Raw genomic sequence first — 27435 nt, forward strand, 5'->3', positions numbered from 1 at the left:
TAGCTCTGTGAGTACACGAACGCCTCGCACGCCGGCGATCCGGGTTCGTGACTCGCGGTATTGTGTTTATTTATATATTTTTCATTTTTGTCTTTTTCAGTTGCCTGCGGCGCCTGCGGCTTCAATCGGGGTTCTCCCGATTTGTTTTTTGTTATCCTTTTCCAATTTTGTGTTTTATAAAATATATATTGTTTATAACAAATAAATATATATATTTCTCTGCATTCTTGGGTCCTCCGCTTCTCCCTATAACAATACCAGCACCTGGTTAAGTTTAGTTCATGTAGTTTTAATAAATACATCTACAGTATAGTTTAAAGCCAACCTGAAGAGCTGAGCCATGGGAATCCCTCCATCCTGCAGCATCGGTGTTATTACTTCTGCTAGGTATTGCCAGATGTGAGGTATATCAATAGCCATGTCATCAGCAACCTCCAAAATCTCATGAAGCCTGAGCAAAGCACACACACACACACACACACACACATGCATGCATATCATATTAATAAACTCAGTGCCCTCAAAATGTGATGATGAATTGCTCTGGAATTAAAGATCTGCTAACAATGTTCAAAGTTCTACAAGACTGTGTCTGTGCCACACAGCAACATGGTACTGAAGACCTGGGTATTATTTTTGGGCTCTGGTCCTTCTTTTGGTCAGTAGTTTTCCTAAAGTCTGTAATGGCTTCTTTTGAGTATTTTAGTCTTTTCCAGATGATTAAACATATAAGTGTCTCTCTGTGTGTGTGTGTGTGTGTGTGTGTGTGTGTGTGTGTGTTTCTTCAGGATAGATCTGATAGATCAGCCCACCATCACTCACCCTTTATAATACTGCTCAGTGGGTAAAACGCCAGCACTGATTATTTGTCGAAGAAGCAGACCCATGTGCTCTCGAGCAGTGGTGGTGCGCTCCAGTGTCATCTCCACAGCGTGACGTACAAACACAAACAGCAGAGATTCACTGTTCAGCTCCTGCACACATTGCAGCGCCTCCTGCAAAACATACACAGATACACACAGCAATGAGATAAATTCATCATTCAATTCATGAATTCAACATCTCGGTCTAGATTAAGTCTAGTGCATGTGAATCTAGATGCTCGTAATATCAGAGATCAGAGGTTGTCGCAGCAGTGGATTCACAGTTGGAAATAAAAAATGACAAGACTGGGAGATGAAAAGGGAAAAAACTAAAGCTGTACTGTCTTAAATACTTCTGTTCTACAACTGCACTGTGAATAAGTGTGTGCTGTTATTTATGATAGCAATCTTCTATGATAGCATTCTTTTATTACTGTTTAAATTATTCTTTTAAGCTAGATAAAATAAAAATTGGACTTCATGTCCTACATGGAATCTGTTTGCTGTGTACTTGATTTTACCTTCAGGTCATTGATGTGGAGATACTCCTCGACAATAGCAGCTGATTTTTTCTCTACCTGCTCCTCATTCAGAGCAGGTTTGGCAGGGGCAGGTGGTGCTGGAGCTGATTTAAGATTTACTACAGAAATGCAACAAAAATACATTAGAAATCTCAGAGCTGCAGCTTTAAGTATCAATTTTCTTTGTTCATGGCAGTTCAGGTGCATTAGAAACATATAAAACATTTTTATAAATACTAAATATATTAAATATGATGAATATATACAATTACTAAAAAAAAAGATTTATTTGGAATAAATAATTACTGGTCTACTCAAACATGGAAAACTTGTCATGTGTAAGGTAAGTATAAACTCCTCCTCTAACCTGTGTGTTCTCTGCTGTCTCGAGTGGCGTTTCCTCTCTTGTCCATCATGTTGGAGACACCCCGCATCTCCCCAGTTTGAGATCGAACCTCAGGCTTCTTACTGAAGGGAACGTTTCCTTTGGTGTCTTTAGTTCCATTGCTGAATCTGCTCGTCTGACTTCCCCATGAACGATTTCCTCTGTGAGCTTGAACCAGAGGCTGTAATACACCAGGCTGTGTGTGAGAAAAAGAATGATTGTGAACTGTGTCATTCCAATCCTAAACCCAGTGAAAGAATAGAAGCATTTGTTTCTGCTGTTTAGTACCTTGGTGATTTTGCTATGGTGTGACTTGTCATTGTTGCAGAAGGGCGCCGTGTTCCATCTGTTATACTGAGTCTTATTAATTTGGCCTCCTTGTCTTTGACTCCAGTGTTTCTTTGAGAGCCGTTTCTGCTGGACTTGAAGCTGCTCCACATGCTGTTCCATTTCAGCTTCTTTATGGACCTGGTCGATGGTTTTGGGGCCCTGATCTACCCTCCTGGAAACCCAGTTATTCTATTAAAAACAGAAACAGAGAGAAAGTGATTAGCCAAAGTGCAACACAGAACAAAGGCTGGAATGCAACATTTATAATGTACCAGCTCAACTTTCTTTTACACTCTCAAAGTTTGAAGTTTATTTCCCCAGAAGGCATTGCAAAACAGAAGAATGCTAGACAATTTAGCACAGACAGTGAATAAAATAGGTGGAAGTATCCGTACCTGTCTAAGATCCAGAACATCCTGGAGCATGAAGCGGATCCTGGATGAGGTTTTCTTTTCCCTTATTATTTTCTCCATCTGATGGAAGTACTGGTCCAGTTGAAGCTTTGCAAACAAAAACAAAAGTTATTAATATGCATGCTAAGCTAGCATTACCCTTATTCCCCAATCTACAGCAATATTTTACCCCGATATACAACCATTCCAAAAGTTACAAAACAATTAGTAGGACAACGGTAACACTTGCTGACTCCAGAGCGCCCCTACCTTGTCCTTTTTACTGTCTAGGTCCTTTCCAGCAGTAGAGAGCAGCTTGCTTAGACATTCCAAGCTTTCCTCATCTTCATTTTTCAGTAGCTTCTTAATACAGTCATGCATAATCTGCTCTGTGATCATCTTCAACTTGTAAAGTTCCCCCATGAATTTGATGTTACCCAGGGAACGTGTCCGAGCTTTAATCCTCAATTCTTCTAGCTCGTTTTTAAAGAGCTGACGGTCTTTCTCCTAAAGTTAACATCAGCATTTAGTTACTACTCATTCTGGACAAACACATTTCTTGATGTGTTCATACTGTAAGTGCTAAGATATGAGAATTTAGCACCTTTGTAGCTTCATCCAGCTCTTTTTGCTTCTGTTCAATGAGCTTGTCGTCCTTCTTGTCCTTTTCAAACTCCTGTTGGCAGCGACTGAGCAGCACTTTATGGAAGCTCCATGTTGATTCTGATTTATCTGAGGTGGGCACTTTGAGCTAAACAAGAACAAAAGCAATGATAATCTACCTCATAAAATATCTAATACTTCTAGTTTTGGACAGGTGGAGTCACTGCTCTTACTTCCATAAGGCTGTGGCACATGTTGGCATAAGTGCTGGAGAAATGGGGTTCTGAAACAGCCTTCTCGAAGATTAAATTGACGACTCCATGAAGCCGCTCCTCAGTATTGATGGGAAGCTTGGTGATCTGCTTCATCAGCTGCTCAAACATTTGTGGTGTCAGTTTATTCAGGATACTGCGGACATTACGGAACAGCTCCTGGGTTTTAGCTGCCTCTGGATCTTCATTCTCACTGCAGCTCTTCTTTACCGCTGGCATCCAGGCGTTCTCGGCCTTGTTCAGCTGCACTCTGTCATTGGTTGGTGGGATGCTGGTGCTGATTCGTCTCACTTTTTTAAGCTGCTTTTGCTGATAACAGTAAATTGCAGTTACATAACCATAGCTGCTTAAATATATACTTATACATTTTCAGAACATACACATATGTAGCCTAGAATGCATTTTATTATGTGTTTACAAGTCAATATAAGTTCAATATTAAGAAGTTATATTTAAGTAACTTACTGGTCCACGTCCAATAACACCCTGTTTGCTTAGGTTTGCATTGTTCTTCCTACAAAGCATCTGGTCCCTCAGGTACAATTGATCAAGCTGGGGCTAAAGAGGATAAAGAAAGTGACATTTTAACCACAGCAAGTTTATCTATGACTAAAAATATGTATATAATTAAAGATGCAATGCTATTTAAACCTTGTCCAGAACAACATCTGTGTCGTGCAGCTGAACTTTTGGTTTCTGCAGGCTGGCGCTGACTAGCTGCAAACTCAACAGAAACTCCCGGTCGTATTTAATCTTCTGTACCAGGTTATCACGCTTACAGCTCTCTAAAAAGACAAATATTCGTTTTTACAATGTAAATCCAATTAGACATGACATGAAATAAAAGATGTCCATGTTTACTTACGTTAAGAATCATTTTTTTACAAATCATATTTTTGAACAACATCCTTACCCGCCTCAGGCTTGATGTTCTTTCTGTCCAGCTTGTCCTCCTGGACCTCCACACGTTCAAAAGTAGGTGTGTCCAGTTTACAAACCAAGGGAGGACAATCTGTCGTACGTGTCATCAAGTCCCTCAGGGGTAACTGCTGCATCAGGGGCTAAAGTGTATAAAAAGAGAGTTGTGGTTTTAATTACAATAAAGTTACATATATAGAATTATCAACTATAAACGCACATGTATAAAATAAAATGATCATAAAGTGACGGTGTGATTGTTTAACCTGTTCCAGAAGCACTTCAGGGATGTTTGTCAGGACTTTTGGCCTTTCCAGGCTAGACTTTACAAACTGTAAGCTCAACAGAAAGTTCCGGTCATATTTTTTCTTCTGCTGCGGCTTAATTAAGTCATGATGCTCTGAAAAAACAGGAACAGGAATCAAAATCCGACTCACAACATGATGGATCTCACTATTTCTTTACTATCTTATATCATTTATTTGGGTCAGTGCAACCCTGAATGTATTTACTCCTTAAAATCAGGTTTTTAGTGAAGATCAAGTTCTTTATGAATCAAATTTCAGAAATGTTCAGTCCCAATACAGTTAAAAATAAAGTACAAAACATATTAAAGTCATGCAGTAAGGATCATCTATGTACTCATATTTTTAACCCATGATGGTCTTACCCTCTTCAGTCTTGACATCTTGAACATCCACAGGCTCAGAGATGGACGTTTCCTGTTTGCTAATTGAGAGGCCGATATCTGACTTACAGTTCATCACGTCTCTCAAATACAACTGCTCCATCAGAGGCTAAAGGAAGAGAAGTTTAACCACTACAGGTTCATTATCTTCTGTGTTACATTATACAACTTAATGTAAATGTATAAATAAATGTGATCATCAGGTAATGCTGTGATTGTTCTACCGTATTCAGAACCACCTCAGGGATATCAGTCAGGACTTTGGGTTTCTGCAGGCTGGAACTATTAAGCTGCAGACTCAAAAGAAAGCTCCGGCTGTATTTGTTCCTCTGCTGTGTATTAGCAATCTGACTTTGCTCTGGAAATCAGAATAAGTACAGCTGTGATAATGGTCCGCATTCCATATTGGTCTCAATGATGGATTTTATAAAATATCTAAATTCAAGTTTATAGAAACTTGTTCAAGCAACAATCCTTCAATTTTGAAATATAAGTGTCACCTGCTGGTAAAATACATGACAAATGCATCAACAGTGGCTTCTATTTTAGAACCACATGTTCCCAATGTTGGGTCATTTATTTAAAATAATAAAATCTCATTTACTGATGTGAGGCACTGTAGCAGAAGGTGTTGAGTTTTCTTCTTTAGCCTGGACCTCTGCATCCACAGACTAAGACAGAGAATTAAAATAAATAATTCATTACAACATAATTATTACCTTTTATTAATAATTTCACAACAAACAAATCCTCACTGTTAATCTTACCAGAGTTGGTGTTTCTACAGATGTGGTGCATCTTCCTGAGATCATCTCTTCAGTTATGTCCTGCCCAGGAGGTGTTGAGTTTTCATCATTAACCTTGACCTCTGCATCTACAGACTAAGAGAAGGAATAAAAACAATGATTATTTATATTAATTATACTGTATATTGTGTTAACATGGTTATTACAAATGTAAGTAAGTCCTTTATTAAAAATTAATCCTTAATCTAACCAGAGCTGGTGTTGCTGTAGACGTGGTCCATCTTCCAGACAGGATCTCTTCAGTTATGTCCCGTCCTCCCTGAGTGGGGTCTTTTATTATAATCTATATTAAAAATAAATGAAACCGATTTATTGCATGTGCACTAACAATACTAAATGAAAACGTGGAACTCATTAATGACTATGTGTATTAGGGTTGTGTTTAGTGCTGTGGGCTGGTGGTATTTACACATCACTATGTCACTATTTTGCACATGGCTAGTATGTACATATATTAACACACAACTGATAATCTTCCATGAGACGGTGTTGCTTTAGGGACGATTGATCTTCCTGACAGGATCTCTTCAGTTATGTCCCGTCCACCCTGAGTGGGATCTTTTATTGTGATCTTCACAAAAATCTAATTGAAGCTTTTTATTAGCATTTATAACACACGAATTGTATTGCTACTACTAATAATATTATTCTACTACCCTCAAAAACTCATAATGTACTGATATGCTGTCCAATAGTATCAAAATAGATCAATTTGCATGAACAGCCTAAAATATTGGACCATGTAACTTTTGTTTTAATTAGTAAAGTTGAAAGTAAAGTTGCCATAAAGCATTGCAATCACCGTTAGAACCCACTGGCAGTAGAACAGATTGTGCTGAAGAGCTTATTGCCTTTTAAAAAAGCACTGTCATTAAATGTTATTTAATTGATGACTAGCTGAACTGTATGTATATTAGGACTGTGTGCTGCACATCTCCTGTAAATATACAGTAAATATATAAAACCCCAAAATTCCTATCTTACATGAGATGGTGTTGCTGTTGATGGGGCCCATCTTCCAGACATAATCTCATCAGTGATGTCCCTTCCTCCCTGAGTGGGGTCTTTTATTATGATCTGTAAACACAACATCAAGTTAAACAGCTTTGTTGGTATTTCTAGATACTTACAAAAGCTACACTGGTATTGGGGGGTGGCTAAAAAAATAAACATGTAAATAATAAAGCCAATGTTTAATATAAAACTAATAATTTTTTTACCCTTTTTACGTAAGAGTGTATATTTATAGTAAATATTTCTTACCCTTTTACGCTCTTGCTTCCGTGCAGGTGAGTTTGCTGCTTCATACTGGTATGCGTATGGAAAGCAGTACTGTAACATAACAAGCAACAAGTAACAACACTTTAAATTGCTTAACAGAATTCATCTATGAAGTGTTTAAACAAATTATAGAAATACCAGCAGTTCTATATATCACATTGTTCAGAATCAGTATGTTTTGTAACATGAACAATTATTGATTGTAATAAAGGGGCTATTTTAGTTATTATTCTGAAAATTATCAGTAAAAAGAAGAATATACACAATCACAAAGTGGTAAAAACGAGTATACCTGTCCAGCTGGGAGGAAGTGAGCGGCAGAGTAGGACAGGAATTGATCCTGGTGATTAGGGATCATTGTAACCTGAAAACAGGTGGGATGGATGTAGGGTATTGGGGTAGGGATAGGTAGGTTGGGGTAATACAGCTGTAACAGGAAAGAAAAAGACAAAAGTAGTGTTTGAGTTAAGGCTTTAAAGACACCCAGGTAATAGTTTTTCAACTGGGACTGGCTCTAAGGTTGCACTGATAGATTTTCGTCACATTTTGATATTCTTCAATATTTTATTTGTAAATAAAAAAGAAACAAATGTATAAATAGTAATAAAATAAATATTAATATAACATACCTGACTGGGCTGCGGTGCAAAGTTCATTTTTCTAATAAAAGCTATAAAATCAATATTTAGCAGCTCTACACACATGTGATGCATCAAACGTATCACACCTAATGATGAGTAAGCTGTAGTGAGCATTATATAGAGTGCACATAGAATTGTAGAATGTCTCAAGTTGTGTTTCAGTAGGGCAGGGTCTCTCACCATCACCAACTGACTGTAGTCCATCTGTTTCTCTGCATGCTTTGTTAGCCCCCTTTCATGCTGTTCTTTAATGGTCAGGACTCTCCCAGGACCACTACAGAGCAGATATTATCAGACACAGAAATGTTGATGGAGTTTTTAAACACCTCAGTGTCACTGCTGGACTAAGAATAGTCCACCAGCCAAAAATATATCCAGCCAACAGCGCCCGTGGGCAGCGTCCTGTGACCACTGATGAAGGTCTAGAACAGGGGTATTCAACTAAAATTTAAAGGGGTCCAGTTAGAGAAAATTTCTTGAGGCAAAGGTCCGGAATGTTTAACTATATATATATATATAATGTAAATATATTGATATTTACATTTACATTTTCAGCATTTAGCAGACGCTTTTATCCAAAGCGACTTACACAATGAGCGGAACACAATGAGCAATTGAGTGTTAAGGGCCTTGCTCAGGGACCCAACAGTGGCAACTTGGTGGTGGCGGGGCTTGAACCGGCAACCTTCTGTTTATTAGTCCAGTACCTTAACCACTATAACATACTGTATATACAATATAGTATAATGTAGCCTAGTAGTTGTATCAACATCTGCATGTTATCAATAACTGTCAAATCAAATGTCTGTTTATTTATTAGGATTTTAACGTCATGTTTTACACTTTGGTTACATTCATGACAGGAACGGTAGTTACTCATTACACAAGATTCATCAGGTCACAAGGTTATATCGAACACAGTCATGGACAATTTAGTATCTCCAATACACCTCACTTGCATGTTTTTGGACTGTGGGAGGAAACCGGAGCACCGAAGGAAACCCATGCGTCCACGGGGAGAACATGCACACACAGCGAGGACCCGGACCGCACCACCTTATAAAACCTTTCTCTTATCAAATTAAGAGAAAATAAAAATAAATTGTGCTCCAGTGGGAAGTAAGAACAGAAATGAGTCTCTCCATCACGGATTAAATGCTGTAATTTCGCTGTACACGTTTCTTTTTTGGAGAGCGCCATTTGTCTCCTGTCTCACTCGTCTTTTTCTCAACTTTCTCCTGCACAGTTGTCTGTATCTCTCCCTTCGTTTTTTCTACATTCGCTATCTTTCTTTTTCTTTCCACCGTCTTTTCACATGTAAGTCGCCTCTAACTCTCTCAACTGTCTGCACTGTAGAGTCGCAGTGTTTACCGGCTGGAATGCACAGACTTGATTGGCTGAGTGGTGTCACGTGATTGGTTCTCATCCGCTATACCGCTACCGTAAAGACTACAAAAGCTGCGCCGGTTACAATAGAAGCGCTCCGTCAGGTTTCAAATCCTAACTTTCTGTTTTGGCTGTAGGTCTGGGTCCGTATGGGACAGCTTCTGGGTCCGGACCCGGACCGCGGTCCGCCTGTTAGTGACCTCTGGTCTAGAAGATGATCAACTCAAACAGAGTCAGAGTCAGAGTCAGAGAGGTTTTATTGTCATTTCAGCTACATACAAGTACATATTGAAACGAAACAGCGTTCCTCTAGGATCACGGTGTAACACGGTACAAAAAGTGCAAGACAAAACAGTGTAAATACAAAACAGTGTAAGTACAACAATAAATACAAAAAATCCTATAATAAATAACTACAAAAGATATTCCTAATTATCCCTAATCTAAACAAGTAATTAGGAGACAGGACTAAAGACAAGTGTTAGTACATGATGGTGAATAGATGGTACAATGGTTCATGAGGGAGTGACATGTTGTACATTAGCAGTGTAAAATTGGCAATGGAGCCTAAAAAGTAAATAAGGTGCAAAAATACAAAAAGACTTTTTCAATATTTGAATAAACAGTAAAATTGGCAATGGATATAAGAAGTAAATAAGGTGCAAAAATACAAAAAGACTTTTTCAATATTTGAATAAACAGGTAAAAACAGTCTAACATAGTCAATACAGTTCAGTGTGTGGCAGCAGAAAAATTTCCGGAGGAAATTGTTACAGTACTGAGTTGAGGAGTCTGATTGCTTGTGGGATAAAACTGTTACACAGTCTGGTTGTGTTAGTCCGGATGCTGCAGTATCGTCTCCCAGACGGGAGCAGAGTAAAAAGTCCATGTGATGAATGGGTTGGATCGTCCACAATGCTTAGAGCTTTGCGGATGCAGCGGGTGTTTAAAATGTCCGTGAGAGATGGAAGAGCGACCCCTATGATCTTTTCAGCTGTCCTCACTACTCGCTGGAGAGTCCTGCGGTCCGACGCAGTACAATTTCCGAACCAGACAGTGATGCAGCCGCTCAGGATGCTCTCGATTGTTCCTCTGTAGAACGTGGTGAGAATGGGGGGTGGCAGATGAGCTTTCCTCAGTCTTCTCAAAAAGTAGAGATGCTGCTGGGCTTTCTTGGTGATGGAACTGGTGTTGAGGGTCCAGGTGAGATTCTCTTCCAGATGAACACCGAGAAATTTGGTGCTCTTGACGATCTCAACAGATGAGCCGTCGATGTGCAGTGGGGAGTGGTCCCAGCAATAGATGAGCGATCGCCTCTGACTTTACATCTACAAGGTGGACCAACTAGGAGTGTCTAATAGAGTGGACAGTGAGTGGACACAGTATTTAAAAACTTCAGCAGCGCTGCTGTGTCTGATCCACTCATACCAGCACAAGACACACTTACACACCACCACCATGTCATTGTCACTGCAGTGCTGAGAATGATCCACCACCTAAATAATATCTGTACTGTGGGGGTCCTGACCATTGAAGAACAGGGTAAAAGCAGGCTAAAAAGTATGTAGAGAAACAGATGGACTACAGTCAGTAATTGTAGAACTTCAAAGTGCTTCTATACGGTAAGTGGAGCTAATATAATGGACAATGGGTGTAGAAAAAAGGAGGTGGTTTTAATGGTATGTTGAATAGCGTTAATGTCCTGTATGAGACCCTGAGCTCTCTGCATCATAATAAGTTCTGGATAATTACATAAATAGTGATGCTTGGCTTTTAGTGGATGATTCCTGAAATCACCAGTTCTGTACTGCATGTCCAGAGAGTTTTCCAATACATGGATTTACCTCAATGTAAGAACTTCTCTTCAGTAACAAATCAGAAGAAACAGCTCCCTCAAAAAGGTCATGGCCAAGACAAGAAGGTGATTCTGGCTGGAAAACATGGATGCAAGCAAACTCATTGAAGATGAGTCGAAGTTGACACCTTGCATCATGTATCAACATAGTGTGTCTGAGCCTGAACATGAACATACTCTTGATATGATTCTGCTGTGTGATTGGGATCTGTAGCAAGAGAATCTGCCAAAGATCTTTGCAGATCTGGTCATCAGGCAAGATAAAGCCACTTACTGCAAGATCTTTCAAATGAGTCGAACAAGTTCCTGGCCAAAATACTTAAAATCTTGCTTTTAACAAAGCAGCACCATTTGCATCTGATCAGCGCTATAGTTTTTGTGTGGTAGTGTATTTGTAGGTGTCATATACACTGCCAAAATCTTATGCTTCTTTCTCCCAGATCCTAGAGGTTTTACTACCTCAAATTATCAGTTTTGATGGCAGTTTTAAATTGCTTGTGCTGCTCCAACACAGCAAAAAGAGACTCAATTGTGTTCTTCACAGGAACATACTTCACAAAGCATTATTTACCTGACTCACTCTGACCAAGACAGAAGGATACAAGTTCAGCTGATTCACCTCAAACCAACATGGTGAAATTCTTTGAATTCTCGTCATTGAAAGAATGGCAGGAAGAGCAGGAAGAGGGGGCTAACAGAAGTGTATGCTTCTTACTCAAGTTGCCCATGTAAGTTAAAATTCTTTTTCCAATAACATAAGAATCTGATTGGTAATAATACAGTAGTTGCCTATCTACTCAATGCTCAGTAAGAATCTGATAGGAGTAGATACAGGGGAAAATACACTGATCAGCCATAACATTAAAACCACCTTCTTGTTTCTACACTCACTGTCCATTTTATCAGCTCCACTTACCATATAGAAGCACTTTGTAGTTCTACAATTACTGACTGTTTCTCTACATACTTTTTTTTAGCCTGTTTGCACCCTGTTCTTCAATGGTCAGGACCCCCACAGGACCACCACGGAGCAGGTATTATTCGGGTGTTGGATCATTCTCAGCACTGCAGTGACACTGACATGGTGGTGGTGTGTTAGTGTGTGTTGTGCTGGTATGAGTGGATCATTTTAAATATCGTGTCCACTCACTGTCCACTCTATTAGACACTCCTACCTAGTTGGTCCACCTTAGGGATGTAAAGTCAGAGACGATTGCTCATCTATTGCTGCTGTTTGAGTTGGTCATCTTCTAGACCTTCATCAGTGGTCACAGGACGCTGCCCATGGGGCGCTGTTGGCTGGATATTTTTGGTTGGTTGACTATTCTCAGTCCAGCAGTGACAGTGAGGTGTTTAAAAACTCCAGCAGTGCTGCTGTGTCTTATCCACTCACACCAGCACAACACACACTAACACACCAGTGTCACTGCAGTGCTGAGAATGATCCACCACCCAAATAATACCTGCTCTGTGGTGGTCCTGTGGGGGTCCTGACCATTGAAGAACAGCATGAAAGGGGGCTAACAAAGCATGCAGAGAAACAGATGAACTACAGTCAGTAATTGTAGAACTACAAAGTGCTCCTATATGGTAAGTGGAGCTGATAAAATGGACAGTGAGTGTAGAAACAAGGAGGTGATTTTAATGTTATGGCTGATCGGTGTATATATATATATATATATATATATATATTTTTTTTTTTGTTTTTGTTTGTTTCTCTACTTGAGATTGATATTGAGTTGTCCAGACCACCCACTTAACTGTGAGTTTCAGCTTCTTCCCTCTGGACGTAGATTCAGGTTCCCAACGGTACAACATAAGAGATGAAAAAAAATCCTTTAATACCTAAAGCGATAGGGTTATTAAATTTGTGATATGAATCTCTCATATTTACATTTAGGATTTTATATATATTTGAGCTTATGTGTTTTGTTTTATGTTTTATTTTTGTGTTGTACGCCATGCTGCAAAACAAATTTTCCTTTGGGGACAATAAAGACTGAACTGAACTGTACCGTACCCTCACCCTTCATCACCTTTAACTCCGGAACCATCCTAGCCGAGTGAGGTTCTGAGGGGAAACAAAGGACAAGTCCCGAATCGGCGGCCTCGAGGAAAAAGAATCGGCATCAGGAGCAGGCTGAGGACTAGGGCACACCGAGCACCCCTGCCTATCATTCTGCTGGCCAATGTCCAGTCTCTGGAAAACAAGCTTGGCGAACTCTGGGCCAAGATCAAATTCCAGAGAGACATTCATGACTGCAACCTTCTCTGCTTCACTAAGACATGGCTGGACCCAGCGGTACCAAACTGTGCCATCTAGCTGTCCAAGTTCTTCTTGGTATATCACATGGACAGGACAATGGAGTCAGGAAAGTTAAGGGGGGAGGTGAAGTGTGTCTGATAGTATACAACAGCTGGTGCGACAATATCAGCGTTGTGACTACTGCACGTTTCTGCACACCCAACCTGGATCTTCTGGCGCTCAAGATTTATCCTTTCTACCTCTCTTAGGAATTTACTCTGGTAAGTGTCAGCACCGTTTACATTTTACCTCAGGTCAACACAGACACAACACTGAGTAAACTTTATGAAACTCTTACACAGTTTCAGATTTAACACTGGGATGGATACTGTGCTTATTGTGGTTAAGGTCTTCAGCATATTTACGGAGGTGGTTTTGGGATTAATTGGGAAACTGGCAGACAATTTGGGTGCTTCCAGCTCTACCACCAATGTCAGGTGTGTTGACGACACTGTTCTGGTCTGGTGCCAGAACAACAACCTCCTCCCCAACGTCAATAAGAAAAAGGAGCTGATAGTGGACTGCAGCATAAAGCAGGAGAGGAGCTACCATCCTGTTTTGCTTAATGGGTCTGCAGTGGAGAGAGTAGATAATTTCAAATGCCTTGGTGTACACATCTCGAAGAACCTGTCATAGTCCTGCCATACCACCACCCTGGCAAAGTAGGCCTGTCAGCACCTATATCACATTAGATGCTGAAGGGATTTCAAATTGCAACAATAAATGGTGCTGGTCAAGAGCCAGGAGGATAGGATATCAGAATATGTTTTTACCTCACTCATCATTTACTCAGTACCATGTACTGGCCAACACTACACTTGTCTCTAGTCTCGTCTCTCTCAATTACTTTAGATTAGAAATGTCATTTGTATTTATTGTAGGTCTGTTTTTTATCTGCACTGTGTGTATTGATTTGTTTTGCACTTGTGTTCTGTGTTGCACCCTGGTCCTGGAGGAATGTTGTTTCAGAGACAGGACGAGATCAGCAGGGGGTGCAAGAGCCCTGCCGCCCGAGAACCAGGCTCCTTGTTTCAAGCACAAACTTCACAGGCACCTACTTAGCAGAATTTTTATTTTTATTTATTTTGAAATTTGGGGCTTCTGTTTGCTGTTTTAAATCTTGTTCCATGCTGGAGGCAGGTGTTTCATCACAAACTTGCTGACGTCCTCATCCACATGAAGAAAGTCCCTCCAGTTGAGTCCAGCTTCATTCCACAGATCTCTGGCTTTTTTGTAGCTCTGCAAAAATGGTTATATGTATTTGTAAAACTTTAAAGCATAAATAATGTTCATTAATGTTCATTATGGCTGAATACTGTTTATTATGGGTGATTAAGTGTAGATTGCACCACTTACTGTTTTTTGACAAAGCCGGTTGAGGATCTGAACCAGAAGGGCAGCAGCTTTTCCTATAAGCAGCAGCGGCTTAGCAACCTCTCTACAGAAACAACATAATAACATCAGATAAACAGCAAATGAAGCAGTAATATTATGTAATACCTTGATCGTTTTTTCATTTCATTTTCAACAACCCCTCCATACGGCCAGGATCGTGGCAGGTCCGGTTCCACTTGGAAACACCGGATCACATACGACATCAGAGAGTAGCTGACCCTTAAAGAGAGCATTAACTACCATATTTTTAATACATGACAACAGTCCTACATATACATTAGTGGAGACAGAAACAGCATTTATCTCACCCAATTATAAGAATCCAGGCCGGGGTCCCAACGAAGACAAAAACAAGAATGAAGTTAAAGTGTACTATACCAGCACCTGGTTAAGTTTAGTTCATGTAGTTTTAATAAATACATCTACAGTATAGTTTAAAGCCAACCTGAAGAGCTGAGCCATGGGAATCCCTCCATCCTGCAGCATCGGTGTTATTACTTCTGCTAGGTATTGCCAGATGTGAGGTATATCAATAGCCATGTCATCAGCAACCTCCAAAATCTCATGAAGCCTGAGCAAAGCACACACACACACACACACACACATGCATGCATATCATATTAATAAACTCAGTGCCCTCAAAATGTGATGATGAATTGCTCTTGAATTAAAGATCTGCTAACAATGTTCAAAGTTCTACAAGACTGTGTCTGTGCCACACAGCAACATGGGTACTGAAGACCTGGGTATTATTTTTGGGCTCTGGTCCTTCTTTTGGTCAGTAGTTTTCCTAAAGTCTGTAATGGCTTCTTTTGAGTATTTTAGTCTTTTCCAGATGATTAAACATATAAGTGTCTCTCTCTGTGTGTGTGTGTGTGTGTGTGTGTGTGTGTGTGTGTGTGTGTTTCTTCAGGATAGATCTGATAGATCAGCCCACCATCACTCACCCTTTATAATACTGCTCAGTGGGTAAAACGCCAGCACTGATTATTTGTCGAAGAAGCAGACCCATGTGCTCTCGAGCAGTGGTGGTGCGCTCCAGTGTCATCTCCACAGCGTGACGTACAAACACAAACAGCAGAGATTCACTGTTCAGCTCCTGCACACATTGCAGCGCCTCCTGCAAAACATACACAGAGACACACAGCAATGAGATAAATTCATCATTCAATTCATGAATTCAACATCTCTGTCTAGATTAAGTCTAGTGCATGTGAATCTAGATGCTCGTAATATCAGAGATCAGAGGTTGTCGCAGCAGTGGATTCACAGTTGGAAATAAAAAATGACAAGACTGGGAGATGAAAAGGGAAAAAACTAAAGCTGTACTGTCTTAAATACTTCTGTTCTACAACTGCACTGTGAATAAGTGTGTGCTGTTATTTATGATAGCAGTCTTCTATGATAGCATTCTTTTATTACTGTTTAAATTATTCTTTTAAGCTGGATAAAATAAAAATTGGACTTCATGTCCTACATGGAATCTGTTTGCTGTGTACTTGATTTTACCTTCAGGTCATTGATGTGGAGATACTCCTCGACAATAGCAGCTGATTTTTTCTCTACCTGCTCCTCATTCAGAGCAGGTTTGGCAGGAGCAGGTGGTGCTGGAGCTGATTTATGATTTACTACAGAAATGCAACAAAAATACATTAGAAATTTCAGAGCTGCAGCTTTAAGCATCAATTTTCTTTGTTCATGGCAGTTCAGGTGCATTAGAAACATATAAAACATTTTTATAAATACTAAATATATTAAATATGATGTATATATACACAATTACTAAAAAAAAGATTTATTTGGAATAAATAATTACTGGTCTACTCAAACATGGAAAACTTGTCATGTGTAAGGTAAGTATAAACTCCTCCTCTAACCTGTGTGTTCTCTGCTGTCTCGAGTGGCGTTTCCTCTCTTGTCCATCATGTTGGAGACACCCCGCATCTCCCCAGTTTGAGATCGAACCTCAGGCTTCCTACTGAAGGGAACGTTTCCTTTGGTGTCTTTAGTTCCATTGCTGAATCTGCTCGTCTGACTTCCCCATGAACGATTTCCTCTGTGAGCTTGAACCAGAGGCTGTAATACACCAGGCTGTGTGTGAGAAAAAGAATGATTGTGAACTGTGTCATTCCAATCCTAAACCCAGTGAAAGAATAGAAGCATTTGTTTCTGCTGTTTAGTACCTTGGTGATTTTGCTATGGTGTGACTTGTCATTGTTGCAGAAGGGCGCCGTGTTCCATCTGTTATACTGAGTCTTATTAATTTGGCCTCCTTGTCTTTGACTCCAGTGTTTCTTGGAGAGCAGCTTTTGCTGGACTTGAAGCTGCTCCACATGCTGTTCCATTTCAGCTTCTTTATGGACCTGGTCGATGGTTTTGGGGCCCTGATCTACCCTCCTGGAAACCCAGTTATTCTATTAAAAACAGAAACCGAGAGAAAGTGATTAGCCAAAGTGCAACACAGAACAAAGGCTGGAATGCAACATTTAATAATGTACCAGCTCTACTTTCTTTTACACCCTCAAAGTTTGAAGTTTCTTGTCCCAGAAGGCATTGCTGGACAATTTAGCAGAGACTGTGAATAAAATAGGTGGAAGTATCAGTACCTGTCTAAGATCCAGAACATCCTGGAGCATGAAGCGGATCCTGAATGAGGTTTTCTTTTCCCTTATTATTTTCTCCATCTGATGGAAGTACTGGTCCAGTTGAAGCTTTGCAAACAAAAAACAGTTATTAATATGCATGCTAAGCTAGCATTACCTTAACCCCTAATCTACAGAAATACTTTACCCCGATATACAACCATTCCAAAAGTTACAAAACAATTAGTAGGACAATGGTAACAGTTGCTGACAAGGAGAACCAGAGCGCCCCTACCTTGTCCTTTTTACTGTCTAGGTCCTTTCCAGCAGTAGAGAGCAGCTTGCTTAGACATTCCAAGCTTTCCTCATCTTCATTTTTCAGTAGCTTCTCAATACAGTCATGCATAATCTGCTCTGTGATCATCTTCAACTTGTAAAGTTCCCCCATGAATTTGATGTTACCCAGGGAACGTGTGCGAGCTTTGATCCTCAATTCTTCTAGCTCGTTTTTAAAGTGCTGACAGTCTTTCTCCTAAAGTTAACATCAGCATTTAGTCACTACTCATTCTGGACAAACACATTTCTTGATGTGTTCATACTGTAAGTGCTAAGATATGAGAATTTAGCACCTCTGTAGCTTCATCCAGCTCTTTTTGCTTCTGTTCAATGAGCTTGTCATCCTTCTTGTCCTTTTCAAACTCCTGTTGGCAGCGACTGAGCAGCACTTTATGGAAGCTCCATGTTGATTCTGATTTATCTGAGGTGGGCACTTTGAGCTAAACAAGAACAAAAGCAATGATAATCTACCTCATAAAATATCTAATACTTCTAGTTTTGGACAGGTGGAGTCACTGCTCTTACTTCCATAAGGCTGTGGCACATGTTGGCATAAGTGCTGGAGAAATGGGGTTCTGAAACAGCCTTCTCGAAGATTAAATTGACGACTCCATGAAGCCGCTCCTCAGTATTGATGGGAAGCTTGGTGATCTGCTTCATCAGCTGCTCAAACATTTGTGGTGTCAGTTTATTCAGGATACTGCGGACATTACGGAACAGCTCCTGGGTTTTAGCTGCCTCTGGATCTTCATTCTCACTGCAGCTCTTCTTTACCGCTGGCATCCAGGCGTTCTCAGCCTTGTTCAGCTGCACTCTGTCATTGGTTGGTGGGATGCTGGTGCTGATTCGTCTCACTTTTTTAGGCTGCTTTTGCTGATAACAGTAAATTGCAGTTACATAACCATAGCTGCTTAAATATATACTTATACATTTTCAGAACATACACATATGTATCATAGAATGCATTTTATTATGTGTTTACAAGTCAATATAAGTTCAATATTAAGAAGTTATATTTAAGTAACTTACTGGTCCACGTCCAATAACACCCTGTTTGCTTAGGTTTGCATTGTCCTTCCTACAAAGCATCTGGTCCCTCAGGTACAATTGATCAAGCTGGGGCTAAAGAGGATAAAGAAAGTGACATTTTAACCACAGCAAGTTTATCTATGACTAAAAATATTAAAGATGCAATGCTATTTAAACCTTGTCCAGAACAACATCTGGGTCGTGCAGCTGAACTTTTGGTTTCTGCAGGCTGGCGCTGACTAGCTGCAAACTCAACAGAAACTCCCGGTCGTATTTAATCTTCTGTACCAGGTTATCACGCTTACAGCTCTCTAAAAAGACAAATATTCGTTTTTACAATGTAAATCCAATTAGACATGACATGAAATAAAAGATGTCCATGTTTACTTACGTTAAGAATAATTTTTTTACAAATCATATTTTTGAACAACATCCTTACCCGCCTCAGGCTTGATGTTCTTTCTGTCCAGCTTGTCCTCCTGGACCTCCACACGTTCAAAAGTAGGTGTGTCCAGTTTACAAACCAAGGCAGGACAATCTGTCGTACGTGTCATCAAGTCCCTCAGGGGTAACTGCTGCATCAGGGGCTAAAGTGTATAAAAAGAGAGTTGTGGTTTTAATTACAATAAAGTTACATATATAGAATTATCAACTATAAACGCACATGTATAAAATAAAATGATCATAAAGTGACGGTGTGATTGTTTAACCTGTTCCAGAAGCACTTCAGGGATGTTTGTCAGGACTTTTGGCCTTTCCAGGCTAGACTTTACAAACTGTAAGCTCAACAGAAAGTTCCGGTCATATTTTTTCTTCTGCTGCGGCTTAATTAAGTCATGATGCTCTGAAAAAACAGGAACAGGAATCAAAATCCGACTCACAACATGATGGATCTCACTATTTCTTTACTATCTTATATCATTTATTTGGGTCAGTGCAACCCTGAAAGTATTTACTTCTTAAAATCAGGTTTTTAGTGAAGATCAAGTTCTTTATGAATCAAATTTCAGAAATGCACTTTGTTCAGTCACAATACAGTTAAAAATAAAGTACAAAACATATTAAAGTCATGCAGTAAGGATCATCTATGTACTCATATTTCTAACCCATGATGGTCTTACCCTCTTCAGTCTTGACATCTTGAACATCCACAGGCTCAGAGATGGACGTTTCCTGTTTGCTAATTGAGAGGCCGATATCTGACTTACAGTTCATCACGTCTCTCAAATACAACTGCTCCATCAGAGGCTAAAGGAAGAGAAGTTTAACCACTACAGGTTCATTATCTTCTGTGTTACATTATACAACTTAATGTAAATGTATAAATAAATGTGATCATCAGGTAATGCTGTGATTGTTCTACCGTATTCAGAACCACCTCAGGGATATCAGTCAGGACTTTGGGTTTCTGCAGGCTGGAACTATTAAGCTGCAGACTCAAAAGAAAGCTCCGGCTGTATTTGTTCCTCTGCTGTGTATTAGCAATCTGACTTTGCTCTGGAAATCAGAATAAGTACAGCTGTGATAATGGTCAGCATTCCATATTAGTCTTAAATGGATTTTATAAAATTCTAAATGTATATGAACTAACGTTAGCAGTTTCAGTTAGAAATCGTCTAAATTGATCTCAGCTAATCAACAGTGGCTTCTATTTTAAAACCACATGTTCCCAATGTTGGGTCATTTATTTAAAATAATAAAATCTCATTTACTGATGTGAGGCACAGTAGCAGGAGCTGTTGAGTGTTCTTCTTTAGCCTGGACCTCTGCATCCACAGACTAAGACAGAGAATTAAAATAAATAATTCATTACAACATAATTATTACCTTTTATTAATAATTTCACAACAAACAAATCCTCACTGTTAATCTTACCAGAGTTGGTGTTTCTACAGATGTGGTGCATCTTCCTGAGATCATCTCTTCAGTTATGTCCTGCCCAGGAGGTGTTGAGTTTTCATCATTAACCTTGACCTCTGCATCTACAGACTAAGAGAAGGAATAAAAACAATGATTATATATATTAAATATATATTGTGTTAACATGGTTTTTACAAATGTAAGTCCTTTATTAAAAATCAATCCTTAATCTAACCAGAGTTGGTGTTTCTACAGATGTGGTGCATCTTCCTGAGATCATCTCTTCAGTTATGTCCTGCCCAGGAGGTGTTGAGTTTTCATCATTAACCTTGACCTCTGCATCTACAGACTAAGAGAAGGAATAAAAACAATGATTATTTATATTAATTATACTGTATATTGTGTTAACATGGTTATTACAAATGTAAGTAAGTCCTTTATTAAAAATTAATCCTTAATCTAACCAGAGCTGGTGTTGCTGTAGACGTGGTCCATCTTCCAGACAGGATCTCTTCAGTTATGTCCCGTCCTCCCTGAGTGGGGTCTTTTATTATAATCTATATTAAAAATAAATGAAACCGATTTATTGCATGTGCACTAACAATACTAAATGAAAACGTGGAACTCATTAATGACTATGTGTATTAGGGTTGTGTTTAGTGCTGTGGGCTGGTGGTATTTACACATCACTATGTCACTATTTTGCACATGGCTAGTATGTACATATATTAACACACAAGTGATAATCTTCCATGAGACGGTGTTGCTTTAGGGAAGATTGATCTTCCTGACAGGATCTCTTCAGTTATGTCCCGTCCACCCTGAGTGGGATCTTTTATTGTGATCTTCAGAAAAATCAAATTGAACCTTTTTATTAGCATTTATAACACACGAATTGTATTGCTACTAATAATAATATTATTCTACTACCCTCAAAAACTCATTATGTACACATATTTCTGATATGCTGTCCAATAGTATCAAAATAGATCAATTTGCATGAACAGCCTAAAATATTGGACCATGTAACTTTTGTTTTAATTAGTAAAGTTGAAAGTAAAGTTGCCATAAAGCCCTGCAATCTCCGTTAGAACCCACTGGCAGTAGAACAGATTGTGCTGAAGAGCTTATTGCCTTTTAAAAAAGCACTGTCATTAAATGTTATTTAATTGATGACTAGCTGAACTGTATGTATATTAGGACTGTGTGCTGCACATCTCCTGTAAATATACAGTAAATATATAAAACCCCAAAATTCCTATTTTACATGAGATGGTGTTGCTGTTGATGGGGCCCATCTTCCAGACATAATCTCATCAGTGATGTCCCTTCCTCCCTGAGTGGGGTCTTTTATTATGATCTGTAAACACAAAATCAAGTTAAACAGCTTTGTTGGTATTTCTAGATACTCACAAAAGCTACACTGGAATTGGGAGGTGGCTAAAAAAATAAACATGTAAATAATAAAGCCAATGTTTAATATAAAACTCTTTTTTTTTTTTACCCTTTTTACGTAAGAGTGTATATTTATAGTAAATATTTCTTACCCTTTTACGCTCTTGCTTCCGTGCAGGTGAGTTTGCTGCTTCATACTGGTATGCGTATGGAAAGCAGTACTGTAACATAACAAGCAACAAGTAACAACACTTTAAATTGCTTAACAGAATTCATCTATGAAGTGTTTAAACAAATTATAGAAATACCAGCAGTTCTACTCAAATATCACATTGTTCAGAATCAGTATGTTTTGTAACATGAACAATTATTGATTGTAATAAAGGGGCTATTTTAGTTATTATTCTGAAAATTATCAGTAAAAAGAAGAATATACACAATCACAAAGTGGTAAAAACGAGTATACCTGTCCAGCTGGGAGGAAGTGAGCGGCAGAGTAGGACAGGAATTGATCCTGGTGATTAGGGATCATTGTAACCTGAAAACAGGTGGGATGGATGTAGGGTATTGGGGTAGGGATAGGTAGGTTGGGGTAATACAGCTGTAACAGGAAAGAAAAAGACAAAAGTAGTGTTTGAGTTAAGGCTTTAAAGACACCCAGGTAATAGTATTTCAACTGGGACTGGCTCTAAGGTTGCACTGATAGATTTTCGTCACATTTTGATATTCTTCAATATTTTATTTGTAAATAAAAAAGAAACAAATGTATAAATAGTAATAAAATAAATATTAATATAACATACCTGACTGGGCTGCGGTGCAAAGTTCATTTTTCTAATAAAAGCTGTAAAATCAATATTTAGCAGCTCTACACACATGTGATGCATCAAACGTATCACACCTAATGATGAGTAAGCTGTAGTGTAGAGCATTATATAGAGTGCACATAGAATTGTAGAATGTCTCTGATGGAGACTTTGGTTGAGGCCTTTATGACATCATCACCATTGCTTTACTGTTTAATTCCCACAACCCTTTAACCCCCCCCCCCCCCCCCCCCACTGTTATTTTTTAAATAATGCTTCAATACAAATGAATGCTTTTTACCAGTATATTTTGATTTTCTGAGATGCAGAATGAATTTTGTTACTTTGTATATTCTTTTTAAAGCCAAATGTTTTAGGGACATAGATTTAGAGACAGAACTAAGTAAAGAAGATCCCTTATAAGATAAATTTATATGAATTTCCTCCATTTTTGATCTTCTGAGATGCAAAATGAATTTTGTTACTTTGTATATTCTCTTCAAACCATTATAGTTTTATTTAATCTGAAAAAAGTCTATAAATTTAGGCATACATGTTTTTGACAGCACCTTGTGAGAAGCGTGTTAGTTCTTGTCTACCAACTCATGATTAAAATATTTACAAAATAATAAATATGCCACTTACAGTTACAATCAAAATAATTCAACCCCCATTGCACATTAGGTTCATTATTAAAATGTACAGACTTTCAGCTGTTTGTAATCAGACAATCAAACAAGAACAATTTAAATAGCTTAACACAACTACAACAAATTCTTAACATTCTTTAAAACTTCTTTGCAAATTGATAAGGCCAGCTATGGTCCCAGCGGCACGGTGGCTCAGTGGGTACCTCTGTCGCCTCACAGCAAGAAGGTACTGGGTTCGATCCCCAGGCGGGGTGGTCTCCCCGTGTCTGCGTGGGTTTTCTCCAGGAGCGCTGGTTTCCTCCTACAGTCCAAAAACATGCAGTCAAGTTAATTGGAGACCCTGAATTGCCCTATAGGTGAATGGGTGTGTGTATGTGTGTGTGTGTCTGCCCTGCTAAGGACTGGCGCCCCGTCCAGGGTGTTACTGTGTGCCTTGCGCTCATTGAAAATCTGGGATAGGCTACAGCTAGACTAGTGCCTGCTGCTGCCAATTCAATCCTCTGATGTCCCCTTGCTGGACATACACAAAGTTGTCTATAGTCAAGTCAGGTAAATTTTATTTGTATAGCGCTTTTTACAATGAACATTGTCTCAAAGCAACTTTACAGAATCCAGGACCTACAGACCAAAAACCCCTGTTAAGCAAGCCGAGGGCAACAGTGGCAAGGAAAAACTCCCTTAAAATTACAGGAAGAAACATCGAGAGAAACCAGACTCAGCAGGGAACCATCCTTCTTGGGCGGAGGATAATTTGGAGGAGGATAATTTGGCCTGGAGGATAATTTGAATAAATATGGTTTACACAATTCATACAAACACAAAATTAAATTGAACTAAAAGTTAAAACTAGCAAAAAATAATTGGTGTTTTTATAGATTTTATAGAATTGGATATAGATTTGATTCCAGAGCTTTCAAATGTAGAAACAAGACTCTGTTGGGTTTTTCTTAGATAGACTGGACAGAGCCTTAAGCATGATCTCCTTGACAGCATCACATAGGGATAATATTAATTATATAAACCATTGTTACGTGCAAAGGCACGTATTATTATTATTAATGATATTATTATTTGTGTGTATACAGTGTATCACAAAAGTGAGTACACCCCTCACATTTCTGCAGATATTTAAGTATATCTTTTCATGGGACAACACTGACAAAATGACACTTTGACACAATGAAAAGTAGTCTGTGTGCAGCTTATATAACAGTGTAAATTTATTCTTCCCTCAAAATAACTCAATATACAGCCATTAATGTCTAAACCACCGGCAACAAAAGTGAGTACACCCCTAAGAGACTACACCCCTAAATGTCCAAATTGAGCACTGCTTGTCATTTTCCCTCCAAAATGTCATGTGACTCGTTAGTGTTACTAGGTCTCAGGTGTGCATAGGGAGCAGGTGTGTTCAATTTAGTAGTACAGCTCTCACACTCTCTCATACTGGTCACTGAAAGTTCCAACATGGCACCTCATGGCAAAGAACTCTCTGAGGATCTTAAAAGACGAATTGTTGCGCTACATGAAGATGGCCAAGGCTACAAGAAGATTGCCAACACCCTGAAACTGAGCTGCAGCACAGTGGCCAAGATCATCCAGCGTTTTAAAAGAGCAGGGTCCACTCAGAACAGACCTCGCGTTGGTCGTCCAAAGAAGCTGAGTGCACGTGCTCAGCGTCACATCCAACTGCTGTCTTTGAAAGATAGGCGCAGGAGTGCTGTCAGCATTGCTGCAGAGAGGTGGGGGGTCAGCCTGTCAGTGCTCAGACCATACGCCGCACACTACATCAAATTGGTCTGCATGGCTGTCACCCCAGAAGGAAGCCTCTTCTGAAGTCTCTACACAAGAAAGCCCGCAAACAGTTTGCTGAAGACTTGTCAACAAAGGACATGGATTACTGGAACCATGTCCTATGGTCTGATGAGACCAAGATTAATTTGTTTGGTTCAGATGGTCTCAAGCATGTGTGGCGGCAATCAGGTGAGGAGTACAAAGATAAGTGTGTCATGCCTACAGTCAAGCATGGTGGTGGGAATGCCATGGTCTGGGGCTGCATGAGTGCAGCAGGTGTTGGGGAGTTACATTTCATTGAGGGACACATGAACTCCAATATGTACTGTGAAATACTGAAGCAGAGCATGATCCCCTCCCTCCGGAGACTGGGTCGCAGGGCAGTGTTCCAGCATGATAATGACCCCAAACACACCTCTAAGACGACCACTGCTTTATTGAAGAGGCTGAGGGTAAAGGTGATGGACTGGCCAAGCATGTCTCCAGACCTAAACCCAATAGAACATCTTTGGGGCATCCTCAAGCGGAAGGTGGAGGAGCGCAAAGTCTCGAATATCCGCCAGCTCCGTGATGTCGTCATGGAGGAGTGGAAAAGCATTCCAGTGGCAACCTGTGAAGCTCTGGTAAACTCCATGCCCAGGAGAGTTAAGGCAGTTCTGGGAAATAATGGTGGCCACACAAAATATTGACACTTCAGGAACTTTCACTAAGGGGTGTACTCACTTTTGTTGCCGGTGGTTTAAACATTAATGGCTGTATATTGAGTTATTTTGAGGGAAGAATAAATTTACACTGTTATATAAGCTGCACACAGACTACTTTTCATTGTGTCAAAGTGTCATTTTGTCAGTGTTGTCCCATGAAAAGATATACTTAAATATCTGCAGAAATGTGAGGGGTGTACTCACTTTTGTGATACACTGTATATGCTGCTATCTTACTGTTTTGTTTTTGCTGAGACTTTTATTGCAGTGTGTAGTTCAGCAGGAAAGACTGCATAGGCGGGGGCAGACCCCTGATATAAAGAGGAAGCAGAAGACGGCTAGCAATTTAGCGACCTAACATGTTGGGCTAGTTTGTTTGGTGGGACTTGCTGGTGTTTGGCTCAGTGGCATGTGCTTTGAATTCTGAGACTTGTCTCTTGTGTACAGTATAGTCTTTGTGACCAATTGTTACAGTTTGTTTGTTGGGGCCTGGACAGGTAAGAAAGGGCGTGCTCATACATTTCCATCACGTAGCCAACCTATGTATAGACACACAGTAAGAAGCATGTGCCATCCACTGTATTTATGTTTGGTAGGAAAGTTTAGTGTAGTTAGTTCTTTTGTTTAACATTTTGTTTGTAGTTCATAGAATTGTGGGAATTTGAGAATAGGAAGTATGGGTTTTGTTTAATTCTTTTCTTTCCTTTAGCACCGCTTTCGTCCAGGTCCTTTTGTCTTCGGTTAATGTAAATATTTTTTGTATATTGTAAATGACCCACTGTATGTGTACCAGCCAAAGTAAACTCTGGCTTCACCTACTGCATCTGGTTTGTGTTTTTCCTATGTCCCCAGTCTACAGTTTTATTTCCTATTGCCCCACCTCTATAACCACTACTGTTACTGACCCTACATCCCCTAGTATCCATCTAGGGTGTGTAATACCATATATTCAGGCAGTGGCTTCTATTGTTTGACATAGCAGTAGGAAGACAAACAGCCTGGTGTTAATCATTGAAAGCTTTTTTTTTCTACTGATAACCCATCATCATTATGACCTATCACAACAAATATGTTGCTTCTATATATTGTCTCTTTGACTGTTGCATCATGGGCAATCAGAGTACTTACAGATGGAAACCAGATGGACTACAGTCAGTAATTGTAGAACTGATAAAATGGACAATGTGTGTATAAACAAGGAGGTGGTTTTAATGTTACGGCTGATTGGTGTATAAGGGGAGCAAATTGAGGCGACATGATCAATTGTTGTTGTTTTAATGTGTGACGCTGAAGTGAAGTTGAGTCAAGATGAAACTGTCTTTCTGGTATGCCAGAAGCCCACATTCTTCAGGCTGAAATTAATGTTCAGATGGGATGGCTTCTGCCTACTTTGACCCTCCTGATCTCGAAGCTTTACCTCCAGGTACTGCAACCTCTGGTGAATGTCCTCCAAGAAGGCCTGCAGCAGCGAATACATGTCACACTTTTAAGACTATTTTAGTGATGCAGTTTTGTTTTTGAAAAGTGTCATTAATTAAAGATTCTGAGAGACTGAACCAGAAAATTTGAAAAGATATTGAACTTATTATTTTAAATTATCATTACATTTATATAAATGTATGTTTATGCAAACCACAC

The 27435-nt window shown here is 39.4% G+C and overlaps 1 protein-coding gene across 1 annotated transcript; it reads right to left on the reverse strand.

Annotated features, from left to right (window-relative positions):
• Positions 1-279: 279 nt before the first annotated feature.
• LOC134320851 (uncharacterized) lies at positions 280-27274 on the reverse strand. Its single transcript, XM_063002485.1, has 44 exons — positions 27215-27274; positions 22310-22444; positions 21996-22064; positions 21716-21808; positions 20913-21005; positions 20684-20797; positions 20464-20577; positions 20301-20367; positions 19952-20085; positions 19710-19836; positions 19299-19432; positions 19028-19175; positions 18766-18899; positions 18589-18681; positions 18085-18432; positions 17853-17999; positions 17519-17755; positions 17248-17352; positions 16825-17055; positions 16519-16732; positions 16151-16269; positions 15589-15761; positions 15087-15212; positions 14603-14684; positions 14363-14485; positions 7352-7486; positions 7042-7110; positions 5740-5853; positions 5577-5643; positions 5197-5330; positions 4955-5081; positions 4551-4684; positions 4280-4427; positions 4018-4151; positions 3832-3924; positions 3328-3675; positions 3096-3242; positions 2762-2998; positions 2495-2599; positions 2058-2288; positions 1752-1965; positions 1385-1503; positions 823-995; positions 280-451 (listed from the first exon to the last, which is right to left on the reverse strand). The coding sequence occupies exons 1-44, from the start codon at positions 27272-27274 to the stop codon at positions 280-282; spliced, it is 6321 nt and encodes a 2106-aa protein (XP_062858555.1).
• Between the last annotated feature and the right edge of the window lie 161 nt (positions 27275-27435).

Source organism: Trichomycterus rosablanca, chromosome 9 (genome assembly GCF_030014385.1).
Source record: "Trichomycterus rosablanca isolate fTriRos1 chromosome 9, fTriRos1.hap1, whole genome shotgun sequence".
NCBI lineage: Eukaryota > Metazoa > Chordata > Actinopteri > Siluriformes > Trichomycteridae > Trichomycterus > Trichomycterus rosablanca.